This window comes from Sander vitreus, chromosome 14 (genome assembly GCF_031162955.1).
Source record: "Sander vitreus isolate 19-12246 chromosome 14, sanVit1, whole genome shotgun sequence".
Classification (NCBI taxonomy): domain Eukaryota; kingdom Metazoa; phylum Chordata; class Actinopteri; order Perciformes; family Percidae; genus Sander; species Sander vitreus.
The window spans coordinates 22,706,007-22,725,173 of NC_135868.1; the positions used below are offsets into that span (position 1 = coordinate 22,706,007).

At 43.4% G+C, this 19,167-nt stretch overlaps 2 protein-coding genes across 2 annotated transcripts; one reads left to right on the forward strand and one right to left on the reverse strand.

Moving 5' to 3' along the window:
- Positions 1–340: 340 nt before the first annotated feature.
- srfbp1 (serum response factor binding protein 1) lies at positions 341–5,116 on the reverse strand. The gene is made up of 3 exons (XM_078268615.1): positions 5,008–5,116; positions 2,858–3,334; positions 341–1,642 (listed from the first exon to the last, which is right to left on the reverse strand). Exons 2-3 carry the CDS (start codon positions 3,320–3,322, stop codon positions 356–358), a joined length of 1,752 nt encoding a protein of 583 aa, XP_078124741.1. The 5' UTR covers positions 3,323–3,334; positions 5,008–5,116; the 3' UTR covers positions 341–355.
- A 20-nt stretch (positions 5,117–5,136) lies between these two features.
- On the forward strand, positions 5,137–16,949 carry maco1a (macoilin 1a). The gene is made up of 11 exons (XM_078268614.1): positions 5,137–5,391; positions 6,447–6,588; positions 6,846–6,972; positions 7,547–7,670; positions 7,880–8,058; positions 9,029–9,578; positions 10,928–11,086; positions 12,233–12,415; positions 12,853–12,973; positions 13,355–13,529; positions 14,928–16,949. The coding sequence occupies exons 1-11, from the start codon at positions 5,312–5,314 to the stop codon at positions 15,128–15,130; spliced, it is 2,043 nt and encodes a 680-aa protein (XP_078124740.1). The 5' UTR covers positions 5,137–5,311; the 3' UTR covers positions 15,131–16,949.
- Positions 16,950–19,167: the final 2,218 nt, after the last annotated feature.

The following is a 19,167-nucleotide window of genomic DNA, read 5'->3' on the forward strand; positions in this document are numbered from 1 at the left end:
TCTCGCAGGACTCTCACAGGATTTTTACAAATGACTTTTTCCTCAAACTGTTGTTAACTGGTAAACCTATTTTATGAAAAATGTGTCCCAATTTAGAATTAAATCATGTTCAGGAATAAAAAAAAATAGTTCAACAACACATTTCTCTTGACGTTTTGTACAAAAACCTCCAGGGTTGTGGCCTTTTACCAACCATAACGGTGAAAAAGCAGTTTACATCATCGCTGAACTACAAAGAATAAGTGACAACCTTTACACATCCCTAGTGGGCCAGATAACCCAAATAATATGGCATGTATGACACTCAACCCAAGGTGTGTATTCAGCATTAATTAAACACACACACACAACACTTTCAGTCATCATCGTCAAACTTGATCTTCTTTCCCTGGAAAGCCAGGATTTGTCCTTGCTGCTCCTTCCTTTTCTTACTGGCCTCCCAGGACGGATGCAGCGCCTGCTGTGGTGCCTGCTGGGAAAAGACACCCCCACCCCTGCGATCATTTTGCCTTGCACCGTCACCTCTGCCTCGCCCCCTCCCTCTGCCGACAGAGGGAAAGCCCTTCTCCGACGACCCAGGATGTCGGCCCTCTGGGCGGGGCTTGCTGTACTTTGACTCTGAATTCCTTTCTGCTCCTTTCTCTTGCTTTTGGAACTTGGATTGTTTACTCAAATCTCTATTTTGGCCACTCCCGCCTCTTGGTGTCCCTCGGCCACTAAATCTACCTCCACCTCGCCCTCTGCCTGCGCCTCTGCCCCCACCAGGTTTAGAGAGGGACGAACAGAAAACGGACTGAAGCGAGGTCGCTTTGGGCTTCAGCCGGGACTCCAGCTCGTCCAGTTCACTCCGGACCTGGTCTGAACTTTTCACTTCTCGCCCCTTGTCGGCCTTCTCCTCCTCTACACTTTTCTGCTTCTTCTTCTTCTTGTATTTGCTCACTTTCCCAACAAAAAAGCCACCGTCGTCGTCGCTCTCCTCAGACTGGGAGGACTGCTTGTTGAAACGTTCCTCTGTGCTGTCATCAAAGTACTCTTTCTCTTCATCCTCCGAGGACTCTACATCACTCTCTTCCTCAGCCCTCTTTTTCTCAAGCACCTCAGGTGCCGACATAAGATCAGGTTTCCTTTCTGCACCTTTACTTTGAGGTTTGTTTTTGACACTGTCCTTTCCTTCGCTACTTTTCAACAACGCTGGTCTTACATTCTTAGACTCTGGCACTGCTTTCCGTGGACCGTCAGCATCCTCAGCTGGAGGACTTGCTTTTACCGTTTCCTTCTCAGGTTCAGCAACGGTTGCAGCTTTAGTGTCTTTAAGAATACCATCTCCTTCCTCGTGGTCTACGATTTCCTTTTCTTTACCTGAAATGTCCTCCTCTTTCTCACTCTTTCCCTCTCCCTTTTTGTCTGGTGACTGCGGAGTCCCCTTCCCAGCTTTATTTTGCATGTTGTCCTTCCCTCGCTGCTTCCCGCCATTCATCCGCTCCGCTTTGAAGGCCTGCACGGCAGCTTTGATGTCCTCAATCTTCTTGTTGAACTGAGGGTGGGTGGCGATCCGCGCTGTGGCCCGGTCGGAAATAGTCGACTTGGGGTTTTTACACACCTGTTCAAAGTTGAGATTCTTTTGCAAGGCTGTCTTGGTCACCTGGCAACAGAGGTGGGGGGGGGGATCAGTTCATCTAATTAGACATAGAGCTGAACCATATGGAGAAAAAAAAAAATATCACAACATTTTTAACCAAATACATCGATGTCGATATTGTTAGGGTTGACTCCTGGTGCTTTCACAAAATATTTACACAATGAGAGTTTTGATAAATAGTCACCAATAATGTGGATACAATGACTAAGGGAAATAATAAAACAGCTAGTAAGTCTGGTAAGTTCAGAAAATGACATCGCTGTACTCGGTTTACTGTAATGCAGCCTTTGAAACCAGAAAAAGACAACACTTGTGTCATATCATGATTAGGGATGGGGTCTCGAGACCCGGTTCTGTTAGGACCCGGTTCCAAATTTCTCAAAACCCGAAAATCAATAAGGTCCGAGCTTATCGATACTGCCATCGAGTAGACAGACGGAATCAAACAGTCACAGACTGCAATGAAAGCAATAACAGTTCTGTTAAGATTAAGAATTTGTTGTCTAGTCTTTCCACCAAATAATGGAAAAGTATCAATAATGGTATCGAATAGGGCTGCACAATTAATCACAATTTTATCGAAATCAAAACATGGACTAGTGCAATATCCAAATCGCGGGGGGGGGCAATATTTGTTAAAGACAAAATATGTGTCAAACCATTCTAAAATGACGTAGTGTGGTGCTGCAGAGACGTCCCGGCCTACAAATCCTATCCTACAGACTAAAGAAAGCAAGCTTTGTTTGGTACAGATCCTCACAAAAGATCACACTTCAATCATTTTTTTTAAATTTTTTTTATATTTTTCAATGAAAATGAGACAAAAATGATCATTCCTTCCAATATCGTGAATCATATCGCAATTGGAATATCAGTCAAAATAATCGCAATTAGATATTTTCCTCATATCGTGCAGCCCTAGTAGCGATAAAGACACGGATCGTTAAGCAGTCTCGAAAATGGTATCAATATCAATACAAATTAACGATCCCCATCCCTCATCATGATATTACGATATCCAAATGTTAAGACGATATCTAGCCTCATATATCGATGTTGATATGATATTGATATATTGCCCAGTCCTAATTAGACATTTCACCAAGTCTCACCAGTGTGAGAGTCACCATTTTCAGTACATCTTTCACTTATTTGAATTTGTACTTTGAGAATATTGAGGAATAAAGCATTCAAAACAGAAGGTGTTGAGAAACCTACCAGGTCTGGTGAGAGGACCTTCATGGCGTGGATCTCGTCCAGCAGTCTGGCCGCTCTCCTCTGATTCCTCTCTATTTCCACCTCCGTCCCTTTCTTCTTCTTCAGGGCACTCATCTGTCGCGTCAGCTTCCGGATGACCAAAGCCCTCACCCTCTTCACCTCCTTCCTCATCCTCACCACCTCATTATTGAGGTTCAGGCCCTCATTCTGCTTTTTCTCTTTTTTGGGGGGTTGAGCAGGCAGTGGAATGGTTTTCTCAACTGTAGCCGAGGCCTGTGGCACGGCTTCTTCTTTCTTTTCCGTTTCATCTCTGCCTTCCTGTTCTTCATCATCCCCATCTTCTTCTTCCTTATCACCTCCAGCGTCATCTTTTCCTTCTTTCTCCTCTTCCTCGATCTCTTCTTCTTCCTCCTCCTCCTTCTCTTTTTCCTCAGCAGATGGCACCGTTTCCTCTACCTTATCCATGGTATATATTATCTGTTGAAACATAAGCCCATCCTTTGAGTGATATCTGACTGTAACTCACTTATTCTCACCTCAACTATCTAAACTTGGCACAAAAAGTAAGGACATTTGTGTTTGGTAGATTATTTCTCTGTGGTAACAATGCTTTTTGGCAATAAATCTTATACCGTTGGAAAGCCTGTTTAGTTCCCTTTCAAATGGTGCCCCATTTGTAAGGAACATGCATTTGTGGGGTGAGCAGCAGCGCTGAGTACGTGGGTTGCGCCCATGAAAAACTTGCCAAATCTTCTCTGCCAATGCCAAACAGCTTATTCTGCCACTGACTCGTTTGGTGTTTGGTGGATTGGATGATTGAAGTTTGAAGAAACAAGACATATTGGCAATTTAACAATGTATTCATTTCACAAACAGGAGCCTCAGTAGCGTGTGGAAGAACCATACACAGCCACAACAGCCTGGCACCTCCTCCTCATGCTGGTCACCAGCCTGGTCACACACTGCTGTGGGATGGCATCCCATTCTTCAACCAGCATTTGTCGCAAGTCAGTCAACGTGGTTGTGTTGGTCACTCTGGCACGAACAGCACGCCCAAGCTGATCCCACAAGTGTTCAATGGGGTTAACGTCAGGACTGCTGGCAGGCCGTTCCATCCTCTCCACTCCCACATTCTGGAGGTAGTCTCTGATAAACCCCGCTCTGTGGGGGCGAGCGTTGTCATCTTGGAGGATAGAGTTCGGTCCCAGACTGTGGCGATATGGGATTGCCACTGGTTGCAGAATCTCATCTCTATATCTCTCTGCATTGAGATTGCCTCCAATGATGACAAACCTTGTTTTTCCAGTGAGGGAGATGCCGCCCCACACCATCACACTGCCTCCACCAAAAGTGTGTTACTCTAACGGTGCAGCAATCAGCATAGCGTTCTCCGCGTCTTCTCCACACTTTGACCCTACGATCCAACTGCCGTAGGCAGAATCATCCAATCCACCAAACGAGTCAGTGGCAGAATAAGATGTTTGGCAATGGCAGAGAAGATTTGGCAAATTTTTCATGGGCGCAACCCACATACTCAGCACTGCTGCTCATCCCACAAATGCATGTTTCTTACAAATGAGGCACCATTTGAAAGGGAATCTACCAAACACAAATTTCCTTACTTTTTGTGCTAAGTTTATATATAATAACTATATTATTTAGTCTAACACAGTAAAAACAACAGACTATATATATATATTTTGTGTGTGTGTGTGTGTGTGTGTGTGTGTGTGTGTGTGTGTGTGTCAAAGTTGCATCGATATTTTTCAGGAGACCTGAATACCAAACTTCATTTAAAACTTGTGATCTTTTTTGATCGATTGATTTTGATCATTGAAGACGTGTCCTGCAGCATCAAAACTCCCCAAAAAACATTCGTATTACACCACGGAGTGCTTTATGAAAATGATATGATATTTTATGTGATGTCGCAGCTGAATAAACTTGAGACTAAAATGCATCTCTGCCGAGGGAGCAGAATGTGGTTAAATGCCTGACTGCCAAACAAACGTGGTTGAGCCAGCATGGAGAACTTTTACCATACGTCATGTGTATAAAGGCTTATTTTACGTATCAATAGCGTTAACATAACAAGCTACGGGCGCATTAACTTAAATAAGATCCATGTCACCCGTTATGGTCACACTTACCGTTCAGAAGTAAATATAAAACGTTTAAAAATGAGAGAAACGTCTCGACTCTTAGGGGGCAGCCATGTTTGTTTCCTACGCCTCCGTCCGATGCCGGCATGACGTCAAGCGTCAGCAAGGGGACGCAGCTTGTCGTGAAAAGGGGAGGGCCTTTAGCGGACTGTTTTTATTTATTTCTTTGTTTCATGTGCATAAAACAACAACAATGGTGGATAATTGAAGAAGTGTGAATATTAGGATGAGCGAATGACATTTCCAGTTCCAGTTACCAGACCGATATCACAAGTGAATCAACAGGGGGAGGATGAAGCGGCGCAATGCGGACTGCAGCAAACTCCGACGGCCGTTAAAACGGAACCGAATCACAGAGGGTATATATAGCAGGTACAAAAAAAGGGGCTGGAGGGACGCTATTGTATAACAATGGCGCCCCTCTGCATATGTCAAGACAGGGCTGCCAGGCTGTGCTACATTCATATTTAGGCACGCTTTGGTTGTAGCTACACAACGAGCTAATGTTAAAGGAATCTGCCCGCATATTGTCAAAATTACAGGCCTGACGTTAACGTTACTTGTGTGGTATTTCGTACATGATTGTTTCTGGCTTACGTTAGTTACATTCAAATTCTGGCTAAATTAAAAATGAACGGTGGCCGTGACTCTGTGTGGGATTTAATAAGTATAAATTGTAACACATTCCGCAAAATGGAAATATGTTCAGCTAAAAAAAAAACAGAAAAAAGAGAGAGCGTGAACTTGTGAGAAATAAAGAACAGCAGCAATGTCAGAGGCGCTCGTTTTGATGTCCGGGGTGAAGCCGACGGCGGGGGTCTCACCTGTGCTTTGTCTGGCAGAGGTCTACATTTAAATAACGTTAACTTACACCAAGGGAACAATAACCACCAAGTAATCCGGTCTAGCTCGAACATGTAAATATTCCAGCAGATAAAATGTAATATCAAAAATAGCATGCCTTTTCCTATAGATTGATTGATGATGGCAAGAACGCAAAAAAAACAGCTGTGCTGTAAGCAACATGTCCAGACATGACACTGTACATACCATGATACATACTGGATCTATCTATCTATCTATCTATCTATCTATACTCATCTCTCTCACTTTGTGTTTGATAATAGAAACACATTGTTAGACTTGTTGGGAATATCTAGATTTGTATTTATGCTCAATGTTGCTGTGTTGAGTAGGCATTTAGCTGCCTTTTTAAATCTAGTAAGAACTTGAGGTAACACTCTGCAATCACACTGGAGACGTGGTTCTTATAGGCATGAGACTGTTATTGTATAAACCTGATGCTTGTCATGATACCAATGGTAAACCTCATTTAGTCTCCCTCTTTGTTTCTTTCTTGTGTCTTTCTTTTTAACCTTTTTTTTTTCTCTCCATCTTTTATTTCTTTACCTTGTCTTCTCCCACAGTACCTTCCTGTACCTCAAGTTCCTGGTAGTGTGGGTTTTAGTTCTGCTCGCCGACTTTGTGCTAGAGTTCAGGTTCGAGTACCTGTGGCCTTTCTGGCTTTTCATTCGAAGTGTCTACGACTCCTTCAGATATCAGGGGCTGGTAAGAGCTTGTTTATATGACCCCTCTTTCTACCTTTGTCGGACTGCTTACATCCGCAACAGTAGATGCTTGTCAAACATGGTAGTGGTGGATGAGGCACCAGCAAGACAAGCTTTTTTGAGTGTGTTTTCCAGTACACGTTAATGTTTAAGTGTAATAGGGGCATGCATGTACGCACATGCCTCTACATAAACTACTGTATTTATGCACAGTTGTTATGGCATATTTGATTGTCTGTCTCTGTCTCCTACACCTAGGCGTTCTCTGTGTTCTTTGTATGTGTGGCGTTCACGTCAGACATCATCTGCCTCCTCTTCATCCCTGTCCAATGGCTGTTTTTCGCTGCCAGCACCTACGTATGGGTCCAGTATGTCTGGCACACAGGTTAGTCTAAGTTTTTTTGTGGACCCTTTTATATCTCTGCCAGCCAAACGGCTACTTTCACCCAGGGCTGCGCAATATATTGTTGTTTTTTTTATCGTCATCGTGATATCAACTGGTGCAATAAACCCATCGCAAAAGGATGTGACATATCGCTATAGACACTTTTTGTGTTCGTTAAAAGAAAATATCAGCAGAAAACTACACTTTAAAATGTCATTTTTTTTATATTGGTACCTTTTTTTTAATATATTCAATGTTCAATTTGTTCAATAAAAGAATGTTGGAAATGATTTCCTTTCATTTGTTATAAATCTAGCAAGCAATTTTTTGCATTTTAGCAGAATACTGAAAGCTGCAGAACTGAGTACACTTTAAGATCTGTTTATTTATCGCAAGTAATATCGTTACCGCGATATTCAACGTTGTCGCAGATTGCATATTTTCCTCATATCATGCAGCCCTACTTTCACCTGAAAGACTCACAAGAAATTCATAGCTGCCAAGTTTCTTTAGTGCCAGACTCAAGAGTGTTCATATTTTTTTTCTCTTTTTCTCATCTCTTACTTTCACGCAGAAAGAGGAGTCTGTCTACCCACTGTATCGCTGTGGATCCTGTTTGTGTACATCGAAGCGGCCATACGGTTCAAAGATCTGAAGAACTTTCACGTAGACCTGTGTCGACCCTTTGCTGCTCACTGGTACACGTCATAGTAGAGTCTTTTGTCAATGCCCTATCATTTCTTTCTTTGTAATGCCCATGATAAATAGTAAAGCAACTCAGGATAAAATGGCAGATGCTTCAACATTTATTTCCTCAAAAAAAAAAAAAAAAAATATATATATATATATATATATAAGGATATCCTTATAAAAAAAAGTTTGCTTTGTGTTTCTCTTCGCCTCCAAGTATCGGCTATCCAGTGGTGACTCTGGGCTTCGGCTTTAAGAGCTACGTTAGCTACAAGATGCGACTGAGGAAACAGAAGGAAGTGCAGAAGGAGAACGAATTCTACATGCAGCTCCTACTGCAGGCTTTACCGCCAGAGCAACAGATGCTGCAGAGACAGGAGAGGGAGGCAGAGGAGGGTGAGCTATACACACACGCACGCGTGTGAAGCACGAAACTTATTACGATACAGAAAATTAGAAATTCTCCATCAAAATTGTGCCGGCGGCGGTACGCTCATGGACAGGGAACAAAGACAATGATGATGATGATGATGGGTTGGCTATCTACTATCACATAATCCTGTGGTTGGCCTGCTCTGCTCTCAAACAACAAACCAACATGGAAGCAGATCAGACTTAACCTTTTCATGAGATCTCGGGCCCGGATGTTTTGTCCGCACTTGAGTTCGACCACCAGCTGAAACAACCCGAACCAAACGCTCAAATACACCATAATTAAGTTGATTGCGCCAAACAGGTCAGGTGTGGGTCTTCTGTCTATTTAGAAGGAACGCGCAACTGTTGTTTTTTTTATTTTTTTTTACAGGATAGATCGACCCATATTAGACCTTTACTCACACAGAGTTGCTTCTCTGCACCCAAGTAGCAGTGCTTCGCCCCAATATAGTCCCAAGTCAGTATCTGCCTAGGAAATCGCCTAGTCTTAATCTGCATTGCTATTTGTACTCGTCGTGAATACACAGGCCACAAGAAGTAATACAGGTTCTTTTTGGCTCACTTTTACTCACGACGTGCTATCCGGCAACAAAGGATTCCATTCACTATGCTAAGCTAAACTAGCGGCCGCACTGCCGGACTAAGACAATGCATGCACTGAGACAAAAATGCGTTTGCCCACCTATCTAAATCTAGGGGAGACAGTGAATAACCCCTATTTCAAAAAATGGTGGCGTGTTCCTTTTAATAGAGTATTCCTGTAACAGCCTGCTGGCATGAAGCTGTTGTCAGGAATGTTCTCTGTTTTGACTCACACATAATCAGTCTATATTTATGGTCATAAATGCTCCCAGTGTGCTGTGGAATTTGGTTGATTCTGTCCAGTATGTTTGTATGTCTTCTAACGCTGCCTACATGTTCTCTCCTTCAGCTGCTTTAGCCAAAGGGATCTCTGAGGTAGAACCCGCAGTTATAGCCCAAAACGGAGCACCTCCTGGAAAGAAAAGCACGTCAGTCCCGCTACCGGAACTGGAGTACCGGGAAAAAGGGAAGGACAGTACTGTTAAAGAGCGCGAGGGCAAAAAACAAAACACAATCGGAATCAATAACAACAGTATTATACACACACTGGACTCCAAACTACAGGAGACAGAGTACATAGAGAACTACGTCGGCGCAAAGAGACTGAATAACGACCTGGCAGGAGAGAACACACACGCCGACGCCAACACCAACACACACTCCGCTTCTAAAGAGGAAATTGGGGGGACAGGGAAGAACTACAAAAATGGCAGCGGAGGTGGGGGTAACATTTCCAACTCGTCTCCACGGAATCACAGTTCTTCAAATGGCAGCGTGCCGCCAGGTCCCTCAAGCAATAAGAATGAGAAGAAGCAGAAGGGGGCAGGGAGGGGGCAGAAGGACCCAGTGGAGAACTGCATCCCCAACAACCAGCTGAGCAAGCCGGACGCTCTCGTACGGTAAGACGCACACCGTCGTACTGGTTCAAAACACCCACTATTCTTGTTGCTGCTCTGTGCAGTTATAAATCGGGCTGGGTATCGTTCAAAAAAATGTTTATACAGATACCAATACTATGACTTCGATACCGGTTCCTGAACTATACTTTCTTCGATAACAATTTTATAAAATCCTAGCCTGACAAGCCAGACCCACATCAAGTGTCTGGGAACACTATTGACAGGGCTCAATCTGAGGGGCGGGATAAACGGTTGTCTTTCAAATTCCCTCTGCACGCAATAGTATAGCGCTACAACCAACCAGAGCAACGCTAGTTGATAGATTAAACGTATCCGGTCGGCAAAACTCCAAACACATCTTCCTTTTTTAAGAATGACTTCAGTGCCGTTCTTTGTTCTTTTCTCAAAGAAAAGCTTAACTCCAAGTCTTCCAGAAGACCGCTGTTCCCAGCAGCGGCAGCCATAAGCCCGCCCACCGACTCTATACACGATGTAATTGGCCTGACTAGAGTTTGGGTTAGCCTTTTTATTTATTGGTCAGCTCCTACTACGTGAGCCCAGCCTCTGTGCGTAACGTAGAGTATTTCCTGCCTGCCTCGACGACGTGTAACGTTAGACAGCCATTCACCAGCATTATTAGATCGTGGTAGAAGCACGCTGCATGCTCATTGGCTCGCTGCCGCTGATGAGATCTGCTCCTTTATAATTTGGAATTGAATGACGAGGCATTTTCCGATACTCGATACTAAGGTAGGGCTGGGCGATATGTAGAAAATCGAATATCACGATATTTTTGACCAAATACCTCGATAGCGATACCGCAACAATATTGTAGTGTTGACTATCGGTGCTTTCACCAAATATTTACACAATGAGATTTTAGATAAATAATCATCAGTAATGTTCATATAATGACTAAGTGGGTAAAGGCAAATAATAGAACAGTTACAAATGACATCACTTTACTGTAGTGCAGCCTTTAAAACCAGGAAAAGACAACACTTATGCCATATTACGATATCCAAAATCTAGGACGATATCTAATCTCATATCACGATATAATATCGATATATTGCCCAGCTCTGCTAAGGAGGCAACTCGCTCTGTGCCTGAAAAGTATCAAATTCAGTAGTCAGGCCTAGTTATAAGAGTCATCCAACATTTGTTTTACTGTATTTTCTTGCTTTCTTTTTCACTTTATTGACTGATACAAGCCAATACCGCTTTGCTAACTCTTGTGTTCATGACCCTCCATCCAATAATGAAATAGTTCTTTTTTATCCTGGACTAGCTACAGAAGAATTGTTTGCCTTTTGATGAACTCGCCTTTCCTTTTTGTTTCCCGAAAGGCTGGAGCAGGATGTAAAGCGACTGAAGGCAGACCTTCAGGCCAACAGGCAGTTGGAGTCGGAGCTGCGGAGTCAGCTTTCCTCTCTGAGCAGCCAGGACCGCAGCCTACGCTCTGAACTGGGCCAGCTCCGCCAGGACAACGAGCTGCTACAGAACAAGTGGGTACATGACACATGCACACAGTATGCTGTAGGCTACTCACCTAAACTCTGACAACAGTCTTACTTAAGTTGTTATGCAATAAATATCATTTCTCGACAGTATGTTGAGGTAGGCAGCTGGTGAGTTCAGGACTGTGTGGTGGTCTGGATTCCTGGGTTGTGTGTGTGTGTGTGTGTGTGTGTGTGTGTGTGTGTGTGTGTGTGTGTGTGTGCGTGCGTGTCTGTCTGTCTGTCTGTCTGTCTGTGTGTGTGTGTGTCCTGTCTGCCAAATCCCCTATAAGCCAAGATCCCTACAATCCAAAACAGGTGGAGCATTTTATTTTACACTTTCGCTGTATTTTCATTAGGGTTGCACAATTAATTGCAATTTTATCGAAATCGCAACATGAACTAGTGCAATATCCAAATCGCAGGGGGGGGGCGCGATATTTGTTAAAGGCAAAATATGTGTCAAACCATTCTGAATGAAGTAGTGTGGTGCTGCAGAGACGTCCCAGCCTACAAATCCTATCCTACAGACTAAAGAAAACAATCTTTGTGGGGCGACCTTTAACAGGACATCTTCAAACTCAAGCGACTGGACGACTGGACGGATCAGTTGTCCCCAGTTGAGCTCCCCTCGCTGGTGGCTGACAGCGCCGTCGTCAGCTCAGCTATGATTCACAGTACATTGCCTGCTGAAAAGTCCTAGTACAGACCACAAAAGCCACAGAAGCATATCTGATGGGTCAGTTCCGCCTGAGCTATTAACCTTATAGCAGTGCTTGTATAGGCTAGTTTTAACGTAACAGTTTGACTCTGCAATAGACTGAACTTACTGAATTGAAGTCGGTCAGAACACCTATAAAAACGACGACATATTGCACAAAGTACTGTTTGAAAGGGTATTAAGTCTATGACCCGTATCTCTGTCAGTGACAAGCCTTGGTACACAAACATTGCTTTCTCTGTTAGTGTCGTGGTATTGGTGTGTTATCAGTAAACAAACTTGAAGCTTAAACAATTAAAATCATAGGCAAGTGACGTTTTATGACTACTACAACGACCAGAAGGCAGACAGGGGCTGCATCGGTGGAAGAAGTGCAAAGGTGTGTTCATCTTACGATCCAGCCAGGGTTGACTATATTCTTCACCATACTTTAGGCTCCACAGTGCCGTCCAGGCCAAGCAGAAGGATAAGCAGACCATCTCCCATCTGGAGAAGAGGCTAAAGGCCGAGCAGGAGGCTCGCGCTCTGGCTGAGAAACAGCTGGCCGACGAGAGGAAGAGGAAGAAGATGGAGGAGGCCACTGCTGCCAGAGCCGTGGCATTAGCTGCTGCCACCAGGTATTCATTCGATAAGTGTATTACCGCTACAGCTAGGGTTGGACATCATTGGATTTGAACAGATTCTTCCTTCCGCTTCCGGTTCTTATCGATTCCGATTCTTTGAGGGGTGGGGTTGAAACGGGTCACGTGCCTATTTTCGCAAATAAGAGGAATGTTGTATTTTGATTCAGTGGTGAGTTGCAGTTTTACAGGGCTTTTTCAATGTAAAATAAAGCCACACTAGAGCGCTGCTTACTCTGCTCCAAGGCTGCAACACAACAAGCGCCTGGCCGCTACAGAAAGCAACACTTAAATTGGGAATGTTAAATTGGGAGGCGATGATCGGATTTGAAACCAAATCCTCTAAACGATTCCAATGAAGAAACGATTCCACTGTAGGAAATCGGATGCCTTTTCCACTATTAAAAGTTCTGCTTTTCTCTTCTGGCCGACAGAGTGGAGTCGACGGACTCTCTGCGTGGTCGCATCAGAGAGCTGGAGACGGAGTGTAAGAAGCTCAGCATGGACATGAAACTTAAGGAGGAGCAGATTAGGGATCTAGAGGGCAAGTGTCAGGTGAGAAGGAATAACAGGACTCATTTTCTGATCAGATAATGCTTTGAATTGCTAAATGTGCGCTTCCTAGGTCATTAAAGATATCGCACAATGTTATGTAAATTCTGTGAATGTAATTGGTGAATAAGCTCTCATTAACATGCTGCTGCTGTACTAGAAATTCTAACAACAACAACAACAACAACAACAAATGTGATCACTTTACTAAAATGATATGCCATTTTAGCTAGAGTAATTGATGTCATTAAATAAACAGAGGCCCTGTGTCTTCTGGTGCATCAAGCATTTAGCACAGCTTATTTTGTTGTTGAAAATAAGATGGTTAATTATAATCATTTTTGCTTTGTTTAAAATGTCTCTTTCCTATCCTGTCGCTTACAGGAGCTGCGGAAGTATAAAGAGAATGAGAAGGACACGGAGGTGTTGATGTCAGCGCTGTCGGCCATGCAGGAGAAGACCCAGCACCTGGAGAACAGCCTGAGTGCTGAGACCAGGATCAAACTGGACCTCTTCTCTGCACTGGGGGATGCCAAGAGGCAGCTTGAGATAGCACAAGGTAGGGACGCAGCTGTCGTTGTTGCTGTAATCATTAGCAGTTCAGATGCCGTAGTAGCCTGGAAATCCAGACACCAATCCGAAAGATTAAGGGTCTGGCAATGAGTAATGAACATGGCCCAACTCGAGGGGCGGCACCAAGCATGCATTTGAAAATCTCACTGCACGCAATTGAAATCTGACCCTAATCATATGTAACCTATTCATGTCTAAACATAATTATTTCTGCTTTTAGAAATGGAGTCGATAACCCACAGCTATTACCATTACACCACAAAGCCCCACCCACTACAGCACTAACCATAGCTCCATGGGATCAAGTGATTACTCTTCAGTGGTTTTACCCACCACATCTGAATGTTTACAGAGATCACATGTCTGCTTGTTTGTTTGCTTTGTTTATTTAACATCTAAACTAAAGTGGTGAAAATATGAAATATGCCAATTATAGAAACGCCATATACTTTCTCCCAACTAGAATAAATAATAATAAATAAATAAATGAGTCAAGTCAAGAATCCAAATGCTGAATATGAACATCACAGTATGGTGTACAACTTTAACAGGACTGGACCATATTGAAAATGGAAAATTGAGATCATAATGCATTATATTTCTTTCTTTTTTTGCCGTATAATTAATAATAGGAGTGTGGTATGTTTAGTGTAGGATGTATCCATATTGCCCACCCCTATGCCAATATGAAGGAAGGACTGTCTCCCCCACCCACAGGAAAGTTATAAGTGATCCGAGAGCTGTCGGGGATTCGATTTGCAAAGGGCACTTTCAGAACTCATGTCCCCCTAAGGGCTGCTGCACACTGGCTGCGTGGCGTGAGCGTGTCCGCTACATACCGTGTCCGTTTTTTATTCCAGTTAACATGTTAGAGCTTGCACACTGCCTGCGTGACACCCTCGAGCATGCACCTGAGACGTGCATGCTAGAAATAGGACCGACGCCTACTTTTCACGCGACACGCAAGGAAGCGTTTCCAGGCAAAACAGAATACGAAAAGATGTCCATGTGTCATTTTGGCACGAATACATTTAATGAATGACATTTTGATGTTTTGAAAGTCTCTATTTTTTGACATGAATGCAGATATAAATGTAATTTTAAAAAAGAAAATACAAATAAATCATTATCGATTTTCAAATATTGCACTTGTCAATACAGAACGACGTATACTACTGGGTGAGTGCAGTCAATTTCCACAACTCTCTCCCCATATGGGAAACATACATGTGTACAGACAAGGCTAGCAGCAGCAGCAGCGCCGCGTCAGACACGTTTCTGGCGTGCGAAGACATAGAAAACGCCACGCAGCCAGTGGGCAGGAACCCTTACTCTTCTCTCAACGCTGTGATATGAATGTCTTTGTTTGCTCCGTCCCATCCAGGCCAGATCCACCAGAGGGAGCAGGAGATCGCCGAGCTGAAGCAGAAGATAGCCGAGGTGATGGCAGTGATGCCCAGCCTGTCCTACTCATCAGACAGCAGCAACCTCAGCCCCGTCACCCCGCACTACTCCTCCAAGTTCATGGACAATAGTCCCTCCTCCCTGGACCCCAACGCCTCAGTCTACCAGCCCCTCAAAAAGTGACTCTGATTATCTACACTTTTTGTCAGACAGAACTTTGTTTCTTGCTTTCCTTTGGTGAAGCTCTCAGTTCGGGTTTATTTTTTGAGTGTACCAGGCCCCGACAGTTTTTACACTCTAATGTACGACACACACACACACACACACACACACACAGTGCACACAACCCCTCCATACATAATGTGTATTTGGCTCCCTTTTTTTGGTTCTATTATGAGAACTATTCTTTTGAGAGGGTTGTGTACAATATGACTTTTTTTTTTTGTGTGTGTGTTGAGTTTAGGGATTTAGCCATTAGACAGCGTGATCTGTTTGAACGGGGAGAAAGGAGCACACAATCCTGTTGGCCAAGAGCCGCCATCCATCGCTTAATGTCCGTCTTCTTTTGGTGTCAGTATAACACCCCCCCCCTCCCAGAGCCATATCTTCTTCTATAGTGAACTGACACACAGACGTTTCATTTAAAAACAATTGGCTTTTCCCGAGGGTTAAGGCAGAAGACGGCTCAGTTTGAGGCTGAAACTCACCAGTAAAGTAAAGCCCACTGAGAGATACATGAATGTAAAACTATTCATGTTTTATCTTAAATCGGTGTGTGTTTGTTGTGCAATGTTTCAGTTCAGTTATGAGACTGTACGTTTCTTCTAAAATGGATAGATATTGAACAGATACATTGCTGTGTTCTTCAGATACTCCCAATACAATACAATGTATCCTCTAAATGCTGGAATAGCAAAGTCTCCAGGATTATCAGTTGTCAGGATTGTCAGGGGAAGAAGCAGATGTAGTTCTGTCCAAATATACAAAAAAAAAACAAAAAAACAATGCTACTGCTAGATTTGACCTGGCACTGCCAAAATGTTAACGCTCACGTGTTTTCCGCAGACACGTTTCCTCTCCCTCTGGACTAAATTAGAAGCTGTTGGGCCATATTGTATCACTTTATTGATGTCGAGGTAACTAACTGGTCGTTACCATTATTTGCAGATTTTACAGTGCCTTGCAGTTTTTATTTTTCAACCTGCAGAAACAATCCTGCAATCCTGGGATTGAAACGCATCAAGCTTCAAAGCCGTGTCTCTCTCTCTCTCTCTCTCTCTCTCTCTCTCTCTCTGATTTGCCTGGTGTTCATTTAAGAGTTCTCACATACTGATCCTTTCAATTCAGTATTCAAAAATGAAAGGTGCCGTAGGTAGGATTGTGAAGATCCAGGACTCCTAAGCCCCTCCCCCTACAAGGGAGAATGAATGCGTGTGCATGAGCAGTGATTGACACGCAGTTAGACACACACACCCCACTCCCCCCTCACTGGCCCTGATTGGTGTAAATGAACAGGGAACAGTGGATTTTTGCAAATCACACTACAGGCTGTTGGTGGTGCCAGAGGAGCTGGATTTTATTTTTTATTTTTTTAAATGACCTGCTTCATGTAGTTCTACTGGAACATAGGGTCAGTTTCAGCAAATATGACTGACAGTTAGTTAGAAGTCGTACCTACTGCACCTTTAAGTGTCACCTCAGACACATTCAAACAAAAGTTGATCACAATGTTACAGGCTTAAAAAGGGAAAACGTAACACTGGACATTGTACACGTCATTTCATAGTGACACAGTCTTGGTACGCCAAACACCAACCAAACTGATTGTCTATTATCATGCCGTAGAGTTGGCATTTAGTTGTTTACAACAAATGTACATTAACTTACTGAGGAATGTTTTCTTTGTTTATTTCATTTCAGTTCTTAAGTGCCGAGTGTTGGTGTTTGGTTTCCATCCATACTTTGATCGATGTAGCTAGCATAATGTGTGCTGTTCTCTTCATTTCTTGTCATTGGAAACTATTGGAATGGTGTTGTGTTTACAAGGTTCTGGGCTGATCATGGTGAAGCAGCAAGGTGGTCAGTTGGACTAATTGTGTTAGCCACACATTTATTTATTTGTTACAGACTTTTAAAAAAAAAAAAAATAATATGTTTTATTGAGTGGCACCTCCTTGATATTTCCCATCATATTCAGTTGATTTCCTATATTTTCTGCCAGGAAGGATTCTGTGAATGTGTTGTGTTGGGAAAAGGTAACCCCCCCCTTAAACCATTTGACCATGTTGTGCTGTCATGTTGCCTACCTGGAAGAAGAAAAAAAAAATATATATATTATTTGTGGATCGCTCTGGTGTTGTGAATTCAGTTCTCAAGTTGCTTTTATAAGTTTGTGTAGAAGGAAGAGAAGGTTTTAAAAAAAAAAAAGAAGAAAAAAAAAAGTGCTTTGTTTTAACTTTTCATTGTTCCACCATGTTTGTTTTCTTTACTCTGAGTGATGGTGGCTGTGTCACACTTTTCACTTTGGCCATCACTATTAAAGAAAGTCTTGCTGGTGGCAATGCAAGCTGTTCAATCTTTAAGTGTCATGATCTGTGTGTCTAGTTTTCATCCTCCCTGAAATAATGACTGCGTGATGCACAACATTTGGGATGTCAAAACAAAGAAACTTAATGCCTGAGGACCCTTGTGAGAGTACAGATTGACTTTTCTACCTTAAAGGTGCCCTGCCACACAAAATCGTTTTTACTTGTATTTTTTTTTTTGAAATATGTTAGGTATGTGTTTGTGTTATGTCGTGAATGTGAACTGCTACCTCCTCCGTCAGCTCTAGCCACTGAAAAGAAATAAGCGGAGAAATCAGGCCAATTACAAAAGCTGGTCAGTCTGACGTGGTGTTGCCTGAGCTCATTACTATTCATGAGCTCGCCCAGTTGTGCTGGGTAAAGGATGCTGATAGCGAGGCTCTCATTGGCTAGTTGTTAGCCAATCAGAGTCAAGCAGCTTAGCTCATTGAATATTAATGAGAACTGGCACAAATCGAGCCGAGTCTTCCTGCAGGCTTTCTATACCACGCTAGAATGGCTTGAAACAAGGTAACCAAGGCATTTTTTCCACAAAAAAATGTTAAAGAGTCCATGGTAGAACTTCAGACATTACCACAAAGTGATGAAATACGTGTGGCGTAATAGAGGAGACACACCAAGCCGATAATCGGCCGTCGGACCGTCTGGCTGGGTCGGTGACTCGAGTCTGTTCGGTGTGTCCCGTGCCGTCGTCCGTCGGGAGGAGCCGTCGGCCTTCATTTGGGCCGACCCAACATGTTCAGTCAGGAGACAGGGCAGTCGGGACTCGCCCGGAAATGGCGAGCGGATGAGCCGCTCAAAATCTGACGAAAATCTTTTAAACGGACCTTTGTCAAGCTGAAATGAAGACAGATTAAGAAACTGCATCGTTTCGGTGAACTATTTTAGTACAATATGAGATCGTATTGTGAACAAGCCGCCATGACAGTCTGGCTGTGAATTTCCGGAGAAGAAAGAACCACGTGACGCGTTCGTCCAATCAGCTGCCAGTTTTCATTTTCTGGGAAACAGTCGGACTGTTAATGGAAACAATACAGAGCAGCGCCTGGAGACGTATTACGTTTTGCGCACGCGCAGAGCGTATGCTCAAGTCGGCGTCTCTTCGGTGTGTTCTGAGGCACTTTTTGGACCTCGGGGACCCGACTGATCAGTCCGACTGCCTTTTCTGCCGACGGTCGGCCGTCTTTTTGGTGTGTCAGCTACTTAAAGGGCACCTTTAATTGCCAGATTTCTCAGTTCAGAAGTTGCATGCATTTCCACGTAGCAGACAACTTATACACGTTTCAAGCATTTAGTTTATCTTGTCACCTCCCAGATCTGTGGCCCGTTTCAGAAAGCGGGTTTAGTGAAAACTCTGAGTTTGTTAACCCCGAGATGAGGGAAACTCTGGGGTTTGCGTTTCAGAAAGAGAAGTTAATCAAACCTGAGAGAGAGGGGTAACTCCAGCCCGTTTCAGAAAGAGAGGTAACTTAACCTCTGAATCAGTTACTATGGTAACTGTGAACCTAACCTGGTCGGGAGCAGGTTTATGTTCTATGTTAAACTCTATGTTTAACACATTCAATTGTTAGGAAGACGAAACAACCAAATAGGCCTTTTTCATAGAAATCCTCAAGTTACAGAGCTGCTTTGTTC

What these genes read in the sequence shown, in the direction of transcription:
- maco1a (XM_078268614.1), top strand. Translation starts at nt 5,312, where the DNA reads ATGAAGCGGCGCAATGCGGACTGCAGCAAACTCCGACGGCCGTTAAAA. An exon ending in CCAGTATGTCTGGCACACAG is followed by an intron (nt 6,973 to 7,546) that starts GTTAGTCTAAGT and finishes ACTTTCACGCAG; the next exon opens with AAAGAGGAGTCTGTCTACCC. An exon ending in AACGAGCTGCTACAGAACAA is followed by an intron (nt 11,087 to 12,232) that starts GTGGGTACATGA and finishes ACCATACTTTAG; the next exon opens with GCTCCACAGTGCCGTCCAGG.
- srfbp1 (XM_078268615.1), bottom strand. Translation starts at nt 3,322, where the DNA reads ATGGATAAGGTAGAGGAAACGGTGCCATCTGCTGAGGAAAAAGAGAAG. An exon ending in AGGTCCTCTCACCAGACCTG is followed by an intron (nt 1,643 to 2,857) that starts GTAGGTTTCTCA and finishes CTCTGTTGCCAG; the next exon opens with GTGACCAAGACAGCCTTGCA.